Here is a 9,050-nt window from a genome sequence, read left to right as displayed (position 1 = left end):
TCGGTGGTCGCGGTAACTTCGGCGGCGGCTTCGGCGGCGGCGGTGGTGGTCGCGGTAACTTCGGCGGCGGCGGCGGTGGTGGTCGCGGCAACTTCGGCGGCAGTCGCGGTGGTCGCGGCGGCTTCGGCGGCGGCGGTCGCGGTCGTGGTCGTGGTTACTAACGAGAACTCCCATGATTAAAAAGGAAATACGTTAATGTTAAACACTTTGAGTGTGCTTACTTGCGGCACTCTCATCTGGACAAAGAAGCGAGAGAGGAACAATACATCTGTTGAATTGAGGGGTTGAGAGAGCGAGTGGGAACGGGAGCGTGTGTGCATGCGTGTTGGCTGCTCTGGTTGCTTCTTACCTTTCATTCCTCACATCTTTCCCTTTCTTCCCCGCCCGAAGACATGTTGTCCCGTCCTCTTTCCTTTTTTCCCCTCCGCTGCGTTGTGCAAAGCTAGGGAATACAAGGGCTAGCTATGCGTGGACTGGCTCGACGGACCGTTCTTTTCGGCTGCTTCAACGTTGCTCGGGACTTTCCACCAGGCGTATTTTTTATCCTTCTCATCCCTATAGGTACTGTGGTGTGCCTCCCAGTGCTGGTTTTCAGTCCATTGATGTTGGAATTGGTGTCGTACAGCACCCTGCTGCTACTCACATGTGTTGCTCTCATACTTGCCGTGCTGAGCGAATGGACGATGGTCAACTTGTTTCTCTGCGACCCCGGGTTTACCGACGACGCTGAGGCTGAGGACGTCCATCGGTGTCCGGTGTGCCAGCTTTACGTGAGGGGCTACGATCACCACTGTGGCATTCTAGGGGTGTGCGTTGGGGAACGTAACTTTGGGTTTTTCATATCCCTCTTGGCGAGTGGTGGTTTCCTCTTGTGGTTGTTTGTTGGGGTTTCCGGAGTCAGCGTCGTCTCGTCGTTAAAGCAGGCATTTCAGCATCGCCCATTTCGTGAAGGCCTGCTGCTGCTGCTGACGAGGGAGTGGTGGCTGGCTTCAAAACTGAGACTTGTCACGTTTATCCTCTTCTTCTTGTTCTGCTACGGGGCGCTGTTCACAACCCTAATGGGCGCCGTTTACTGGTTTTGGCTTTGCCGGGGGATGCATTCGCTGCAGCGGAGGCGGGACCCGGCGCTACGAATGACGGCGAGCGGTGTTTTTCGCCACATGCGGTCCCCCACTTTGGCAGGGACGGCGCTGCTGGACCTCGCCAGTGCCGAGAGTGAAATGCAGGAGAGTTCGGTCAAGGAAGCAGTGTAAAAGCACTGCTGGTTGGGGACTCTGCATCGCTGGGAAGGTGCTGCCGTGCACGTGCTGGACTTTCGTGCCCGGCTCTGAGGAGGAGAATGACACGAATCGGCAATGTGGCGGACTCACCACTTTACCGTACATGGCGGTTACTTTGGTCTTGTGGGCCTATCTCCTCCTCAGCAGTTTCTTCTAGTTTTCCATGCTTGGGAACATTGGGCAGAGACAGCCCTTTTGTGTGTCTGCTTTGCTACTTTGCTTATGCCCCTCACTTATACGCAAGCATGTCACCCTCGCTGACATCGCATGGTGTACGGGGGAACAGGCTGCTTGTAAGTAGTGGCGTGGAGTGTGCGTGGGCACGAAGGAAGAGCTGTGCGTGGTGGTGAGAGAGTAAATTTTTTTTGTTTTATGCTTAAAAGTATTATTGCATTTACGCTCTTCGCATGGAAGCTGCTCGCACAGGAGAGAAGTGGCTTTGACTTGCTTGGTGCCGTTTGTCGCCCTCGCTACGACGCCGCACAGTTGCCTCTGAGTCCGTGGGGAGGGGAGCGCCTTGCGTCCTATCCACGGCTGTCGTATGGGCGCGGTCGTTTGTGTGCCGTGCGCTGCTGTTCCTCTGTGTTGTTGTCTTGGGTGCGTGTGTGTGGAGGTGTTTTTTTTCTTTTTTTCTTTTTTCTCTCTCTGCTGCGTGGGGGCGTAGGTGAAAGCGGCGATGCAGCAGGAGTCCGCCTCGCCGCAGTACACGGCTGCTGAGAGTCTCGCACTGACGCCGTTCAGGCTGGCGGAGAAGCGCTACAAGTTGTACCGCCTTGACCGACGTGCCGCGCGGCGCCAGCCGGCGCCTGAGACGGACTTCAGCGACGTGGTGGATGTGCGGCGCCCCGACGCAAACACGCAGCGCAATCGCTCGCTCCTCCGCAGCGTCCAAACCGGCGGCGACTCGCAGGCGCGGTGCTTTGCGTTCACCGCCGTGCCCGGGCTGCTGCTCTTCCCCGAGTGCATCCCGGCGGAGGAGCAGCAGGCGCTCTGTCGGGATGCGGTGCTGAAGTACGGCGACTCCAGGCAACACCCCAACCACCTCTCAACGCACGCAACGGCGCCAAGGAGCACGACGCGGTACGAGGCGCCGATGCGGTGGGCGACGCTCGGCTTCAGCTACGACTGGACCACCAAGACGTACAGCCGCGGGCGCTACTCGCCCTTTCCATCGGCGCTGAGGCGGCGCATAGAGGAAATCCTGCGCCTGTGCGGCTCCGCCGCGGGGCTCGACGCCGCCGGCGTGTCCGCCTACGAGCCCCAGACGGCGATTGTGAACTACTTTCCGGTCGGGTCGATGATGATGGCCCACCAGGACGTGAGCGAGGAGTCGATGCGGTGGCCCCTGATCAGCATCTCGCTGGGGTGCTCCTGCGTCTTCCTCATGGGGACCGACTCACGGGAGGAGGCGCCCTACGCCTTTTTGCTGCGCAGCGGCGACGTGGCGGTGTTCTCCGGGCCCGCGCGGGTCGCGTTCCACTCCGTCCCGCGCATCATGGACGACTGCCCGCCGCACCTGCGCCCGCGCCCCGAGGGACGCGACGGCGCGCAGCCTGCGACGCGGTTGGCGCGGGACGGCGAGGACGTCGACGACGGTGACGCCTACTGGCGGGCACAGATGCTGCACATGCGGATTAACGTAAACGTGAGGCAGGTGTATGCGGACAGCTGTGAGTTTCTGTTCGAAGCGTAGGCGCAAATAAAAGAAAAAAGAACGCAAACGCCGCCGACGAGCAAAAAAAAAAAGAACATACACAGGGCAAGCATACACACACAAGGCAGCAACACCAAAGGAGAGACACAGACGGAGAGAAAGAGAGAGAGAGGGAGGGAGGGAGGGAGGGAAAGCACAAACACCGATGACTGGGTATCGCTTGTGCTACTCTGCATTGCACATTTAACGTTAATTTATTTATTTTTATTATTTTTATGCATTTATACATCTATTCCTGTCGGTGCATCATCGCCGTCATGTTAGCTTTCTCACTTTCTTTCTTTTTTTTTTCTCTCTTGGCCTTACTGGATGCCAGAGGTTACATTTGTAGGGATGCTTACCAAGTTTGACGTTCGGTCCTGTCGGGTGAAGGGAATCAGCTTCCACAAGTTTCGCCCGTGGGTGCTTTGCGGCCTGCACAATGGCACGGTGCAGATTTGGGATTACCGCACGAACACTTCGATTGACACGTATACGGAGCACAGCGGCTCCGTGCGTGGCGTTGATTTTCATGTTTCCCAGCCCTTGTTCGTCTCCGGGGCCGATGACTACCTGATAAAGGTGTGGAACTACAAGCTGCGCCGCTGCCTCTTTACGCTGCGGGGGCACATGGACTACATCCGCGTGACGTTTTTCCACCACGAGCAGCCCTGGATCCTCTCCTGCTCCGACGACTTCACCGTCCGGATTTGGAACTGGCAGAGCCGCAGCAGCGTTGCCTGCCTGCCTGGGCACAACCACTACGTCATGTGCGCCCAATTCCACCCGCGGGAGGACTTGGTGGTCTCGGCGAGCCTGGATAGAACCATCCGCGTCTGGGACATCTCCTCGCTGCGGCTCCGCAAGCAGGAGGCGGGCCTCGCCCAAGACCTGCTCGGCACGAGTGACGTGACCCTCAAGTACCTGCTTGAGGGGCACGAGAAGGGGGTTAACTGGGTGTGCTTCCACCCCACCAAGCCGTACATCGCCTCCGCGGCGGACGACCGAAGCGTGCGTGTCTGGCGCATGATGGAGTCCTCCTGCCACGAGGAGCTGCAGCTGCGGGGGCACACCAATAATGTCTGCTGCGTAACGTACATGAAAGACTTTGTCGTCTCCAATTCCGAGGATCGCAGCATTCGCGTGTGGGACGTGAAGTCCCGCAGTGCGATCATGGTGTTCCGCCGCGACGCGGACCGCTACTGGATTTTGGCGACCCTCCCCGAAAAGAACCTCATCGCCGCCGGCCACGACTCTGGGCTGCAGGTGTTTAAGCTTTTCCGCGAGCGGCCGGCGTGGGTGCTGCACGGGAAGATGCTCCACTACGTCTACGAAAACACGTTGTGCTCCCGCGACTTGGAGGCGGAGGCGGAGTACAAGTTTAACCTCGCCCCACACCTCTACCCGCCGCGCACCATCTCCTGCAACCCCGTGGACAACGTGGCCGTGCTGTGGTACGACAACGACGGCGGGATGGCCGAGGCCTTCACAATCCCCAGGCCCGGCTACGCCGTCGACGCGGACGTCAAAAAACGCCTCAATGTCACAGACGCCGTGTTCTTTGCCCCCAACAAGTACGTGCTCGTGGACAAGAACAAGAAACTGGTCGTCTGCAACTGCCAAGGGGACCGAGACAAGCTGGTCACCCCGGAGCACAGCTGCAAACGCGTCTTCCCGGGGCCAATGGGGTCGGTTTTGTGCCTCACGGAGGAGGGGATCGAGATTTTCCACATGGCTCAGCACAGCGTGACGGCGCAGGCGGCCGTGAGCGGCATCCGGTACGTCGTCTGGGACAAGGATTTCAACAAGGTGGCATTGATCGCTAAAAACGCCATCACCGTCATGACCAGGCGATTGAAACTTATAACAACGATTATGGTGTCAACGGTGCGCCTGAAGTCGGCGGCGTTTGATGAGCAGCGCAATATTCTCTACTACACCACCGCCAATCACCTAAATTACTGTAACCTTCGCACGGGGGAGTGCAGCACAATTCAGTCCATGCGGGCCCCAGCGTATCTTGTGCGGGCAAGCGGCGACACCATTTGGATGCTCACACGTGAGGGAAAGGTGGTGATGCAGGAGCTGGATAACATGGAGCTCAACTTCAAATTGAAGCTGCAGCAGCAGGCCTACCGCGACGTGATCAAAATTATTCAACGTAAACAATTACAAGGGCAAGCACTCGTGGGGTACCTGCACAAACATGGACACTCCGAAATCGCGCTGCATTTTGTGACAGAGCCCTTCACACGTTTTAACCTGGCGGTAGAGTGTGGGGCGTTGGACATCGCCAAAGCAACTGCCATCGAACTTAACCAGGCCTCCGTTTGGAGACGCTTGGCCGATGCGGCAACAACGTATGGCGACATTCAGCTGGCCCAGTTTGCCAATACAAAGACGTCGAATTACCACGGTGGGGCATTGCTGTCTTTGATTACTGGAAACATGGCGGCACTGGGTCACCTAGTTGACACAACCAACGATGACAGCTTCAAGTTACACTATGGCTTGTACCTTAGCGATGTGCAGCAACGCGTTCAGATACTAGCGAAGACGGGCCAACTCCCGCTTGCTTATCTGACGGCAAAATCAAACGGCCTCAATGATGTGGCGTCCGCGCTTTGTGCTCAAATGGCCCCCGAGGTATCTGAACGCATGCTGAGGGTTGAGGTTCACCGTGTGCCAGAACTCCCCACGCCCGTCGCCGTGACTGAGAATTGGCCCATGCTGCAGGTAGAGGAATCTGTGTTTGCGCGGCTGTTAAAGGAGCCAGGGCATTTTAACGGCGTCCAGGCCGCGCTTGGGGAGGAGGAGGAAGAAGACGAGGATGAGGGCCACGCAGGCGCTGGCTGGGACGAGGACGAGGGCGAGAACCCGGACGACGCTGCAGGCGTGGGTGAAGGGCGGGGGGAGAGGGAGGTAGAGGGGGAGGGGTGGGACGATGACCTTGAGCTGCAGATGCCGGCGGGCTACGGGGCGGACGCGGCACAGCCGGGAGCCTACGTCGTCCCAGTGGAGCATCCTCCGCTTTCCCAGCACTGGGTAGAGGCGTACTCCCTTCCGGCATTCCACGTGGCGGCGGGGTCGTTTTCGACGGCCTTTGATTTGCTGCGACGCCAAATCGGTTTGTGTGACCCGGAGCCACTGAAGCCGTACGTGATGGACCTCTGGGCCTCTGTGAACGCCTCGCGACCGCTGTGCGTCGTTCCGTCGGTGGTGTTTCCCCTGGCCACGTGCCCGCCGGACGAGCATCGGGGCTCCCGCCACGCGCCTCTGCTGCCGGAGTACATTCCGGCGCTGACGGAGAAACTTCGGGCCGGATACGGGGCGTTTGTGGAGGGGCGCTTTGCGGAGGCTCAGATCCAGTTTCTGGGGATCATGCACCAAGCCGTGTTTGCCACAATCAAGGAGGAGAAGCAGCGTGCAGCTCTGCTTGAGCTCATGACAATTGCCTCTGAATACGCGCGTGCGCTCGGCGTACAACTTCACTGCCGCAGCCTTGACGGGAGCTCCAAAGAGGCTCTAGAACTCTCCCTCTACTTTACACACTTCAAGCTGCAGCGCTCGCACCTCACCCTGGCTCTCTCCCAGGCCATGAGCAAGGCGTACAAGCTGAAAAACATTAAAACCGCCGCGGCGGTGGCCAGGCGACTGCTCGATCAGGACCCCCCAAAGGTAAAGGCGAAACAGGCATCGGCAATTGTGGCAGAGGGGGAGCGAAACCCGACAGACGCGTGGACGCTAGACTATGATGAACGCAATCCCTTTTTCCTCTGCTCTGTCTCACATCGTCCAATGTACCGGGGAACAATTGATCCAATACGCTGCAGCTACTGCCACTCTGCTGCCCATCCGAAACACAAAGGGACGGTGTGCCCGGTATGCAAAATTGCCCTTTTGGGCGCGGAGTCAGCTGGTCTTGTGAATCGAGCCTAGAGGAAGAATGTTTCTTCAACACCGCTTTTTTCTTTTCTTTTTTCTTTTTCTTTTTTTTCCGTTTTCTCGTTCTGTTTTAAGCTTACGTGTTTTATTTGTATGATCTCCTTCTCTTTGTGCGGAGGGAGCGAGAGAATTTGCGTGTGTGTGTGTGTGTGGAGTGCCGGGGACGTTCCCTGCCAGACACACAACTGCGAGAAAACCAACAAACGAGAAGGCAAAACCAACGAAGAAACAAAAATATAGGATCGCCATTTTTATTTATTTACCTACTCCTCTCTGCCTGCGTAATATACTTAGATGCGGAACGCCCCTCTTTGCGGGAAGATGCCACCCCCCGGAGGAGAAATAGTTGTTGTTTTCTCCCTCACTCTTTTGCTTTTTAGTTTTCCTCTCTTTCCTGCCTTTTATACGTGCCCGTTTTTCTCCATTCTGCCCCTTATTGGCTCCGACACTATTCCCGCTAAGAACGGCGACTGTGGCCGTGGGAATGACAGGGTGGAACCAAAAAATGGCCAGGGCGGCCTTTCGCCGCTCCAAGTTTCGCCGCCTCGCATGGGGCGACGGCGACCCGTACCCGTACACCCCGCGGGCGACGTTCCGCTACCAGTGGGACGATTGGCCCTTGTGGGAGAAAATATGGCATATCTCCATTGGCATCGTAGGCGTGGAGTTCGCCATCTGGGCATACTACTCGAAGCTGAATAGTCGCATGGATTGGGCCCGCGAAGAGGCGCTTCGCCGCATGCGACTGCGGCGTGAGGCCCAGGAGCTCATGATTCTAGAGGGGGAGACATTTGATAGTGACATCCAGCCGGACCGTAGGTAGACCACACGTCTGTAGTAGGAATTTGATAGTGGATATTGGGGTTGCGCTGCTTCGTTGTCGGTGTGTGTGTTTTTTTTTCTCTTGTGTTTCATCTTGCTATAGCCATGATTACTTCTTTGTCTCTTTTTGCGGAGCATGGGGAGCCTTTAGTTATTGGGTTTTTTTTTTGCTCTCTCTCTCTGTGTGTGTGGGGTGAGGTGAGGGAGGGGGGTAGAGCTTAGTAGTAGCTGCGTTGCCAAATAGGCAGCGACGTAGTGTCACCCATAGCCGTACATATAATTTCATTTGTTTGTTTTCCCCCCTTCAATGTAGGCGTGTTTGTTATGTGTCTTAAACCAAAACACGGAAAACACATACCGTTGCAGCGTATATATATATATATATATATATATATATATCTTGATTCACATGTGCCGCTGAAGCTTTATGTGCTGTTGCTCTATATTTCGACTGTTATTTATAACGAAAAATATCCCGCTGCGTTTCTTTTCTTTCCTTTTTTTTATTATGTTCTTCTTTAATTGGAAGGGTGGGGATGCTTCCAAGGCGCGGATTGGTATTGGGTGCATGCGGTGCACTTGGGCAGGCCGTAACCAATGCACTGCTAGAACGGCAGTGGAGCGTAGTTGGGGTGGACGTCGTCCCAAAGAATTCTCCAACAAACTCCTACGCACACGTCGTTTTGAACGCGGCGGATTCCGCGGAGACCCAACAGGGCGTCATACTCGGCGCCGTTGCGAGTGGTGCGGTGCTGAATGCCGTAATCAACGTTGCCGGGGGGTGGGCAGGCGGTGGTGCCGCCGACAGTGCCTCCTGCTGTGCAATGGAGTCCATGATTCGTCAGACTTTGTTTTCCTCCATGGCTGCTGCCCACGTGGCTTCCCAGCGCGGCGGCAAGAGCTGTCTGCTGCTACTGCCAGGGGCGGCCGCGGCCCTCCGCCCAACTCCTGGCATGTTGGGTTACGGGGCGGCGAAGGCGGGTGTGCACCACTTGACGAAGTCTCTCGCTGCTGGCCCGCAACAGCTACCGGAGGGGGCGTGCGTGCTGGCTCTTCTTCCCACAATTCTCGCCACCCCCGCAAACAGGCAGGCGATGCCTGACACCGACACGAGTTCGTGGACGCCGCTTGGAACCGCGGCGGAAATTATCGCGGAGTGGGCCAACGGCGTCAATCGGCCGTTGAGCGGCTCCCTTGTTCTTCTCAAAACAAGCCACGGGAAGACGAAGTGGATAGTTGCAGAATGACGTGGGGAGAGAAGTAGTTCCTTCCTTTGAAGAGAGAGAGAGAGAGGAGGGAGGAGAAGAAAC

At 57.0% G+C, this 9,050-nt stretch overlaps 5 protein-coding genes across 5 annotated transcripts, besides 10 other annotated features; all 5 read left to right on the top strand.

Moving 5' to 3' along the window:
* Window positions 1-19: 19 nt before the first annotated feature.
* Window positions 20-142: a microsatellite.
* A 322-nt stretch (window positions 143-464) lies between these two features.
* Window positions 465-1,253, top strand: Tco025E_08052 (uncharacterized protein; the record flags this gene model as incomplete). The annotated part of the gene is made up of 1 exon (XM_029374909.1): window positions 465-1,253. The coding sequence occupies one exon, from the start codon at window positions 465-467 to the stop codon at window positions 1,251-1,253; it is 789 nt and encodes a 262-aa protein (XP_029224961.1).
* Window positions 1,254-1,896: 643 nt separating this feature from the next.
* Window positions 1,897-1,919: a microsatellite.
* Window positions 1,920-1,956: 37 nt separating this feature from the next.
* Window positions 1,957-2,973, top strand: Tco025E_08051 (alkylated DNA repair protein; the record flags this gene model as incomplete). The annotated part of the gene is made up of 1 exon (XM_029374908.1): window positions 1,957-2,973. One exon carries the CDS (start codon window positions 1,957-1,959, stop codon window positions 2,971-2,973), a length of 1,017 nt encoding a protein of 338 aa, XP_029224960.1.
* Window positions 2,974-3,083: 110 nt separating this feature from the next.
* Window positions 3,084-3,125: a microsatellite.
* Window positions 3,126-3,183: 58 nt separating this feature from the next.
* Window positions 3,184-3,228: a microsatellite.
* Window positions 3,229-3,258: 30 nt separating this feature from the next.
* Window positions 3,259-3,292: a sequence feature (GA-rich).
* Window positions 3,293-3,303: 11 nt separating this feature from the next.
* On the top strand, window positions 3,304-6,912 carry Tco025E_08050 (coatomer protein; the record flags this gene model as incomplete). The annotated part of the gene is made up of 1 exon (XM_029374907.1): window positions 3,304-6,912. One exon carries the CDS (start codon window positions 3,304-3,306, stop codon window positions 6,910-6,912), a length of 3,609 nt encoding a protein of 1,202 aa, XP_029224959.1.
* Window positions 6,913-6,936: 24 nt separating this feature from the next.
* Window positions 6,937-6,990: a sequence feature (A-rich).
* A 60-nt stretch (window positions 6,991-7,050) lies between these two features.
* Window positions 7,051-7,070: a microsatellite.
* A 353-nt stretch (window positions 7,071-7,423) lies between these two features.
* Window positions 7,424-7,741, top strand: Tco025E_08049 (uncharacterized protein; the record flags this gene model as incomplete). Its single annotated transcript, XM_029374906.1, has 1 exon — window positions 7,424-7,741. One exon carries the CDS (start codon window positions 7,424-7,426, stop codon window positions 7,739-7,741), a length of 318 nt encoding a protein of 105 aa, XP_029224958.1.
* A 367-nt stretch (window positions 7,742-8,108) lies between these two features.
* Window positions 8,109-8,139: a microsatellite.
* An 84-nt stretch (window positions 8,140-8,223) lies between these two features.
* Window positions 8,224-8,260: a sequence feature (A-rich).
* Window positions 8,261-8,276: 16 nt separating this feature from the next.
* Window positions 8,277-8,987, top strand: Tco025E_08048 (quinonoid dihydropteridine reductase; the record flags this gene model as incomplete). Its single annotated transcript, XM_029374905.1, has 1 exon — window positions 8,277-8,987. The coding sequence occupies one exon, from the start codon at window positions 8,277-8,279 to the stop codon at window positions 8,985-8,987; it is 711 nt and encodes a 236-aa protein (XP_029224957.1).
* A 30-nt stretch (window positions 8,988-9,017) lies between these two features.
* Window positions 9,018-9,047: a microsatellite.
* Between the last annotated feature and the right edge of the window lie 3 nt (window positions 9,048-9,050).

Source organism: Trypanosoma conorhini (assembly GCF_003719485.1).
Source record: "Trypanosoma conorhini strain 025E chromosome Unknown Tco_14.4_contig_00689, whole genome shotgun sequence".
Taxonomy (NCBI): domain Eukaryota; phylum Euglenozoa; class Kinetoplastea; order Trypanosomatida; family Trypanosomatidae; genus Trypanosoma; species Trypanosoma conorhini.
The sequence above is the reverse complement of the archived record's forward strand: the minus strand, read 5'-3'. Positions and strand labels throughout refer to the sequence as shown.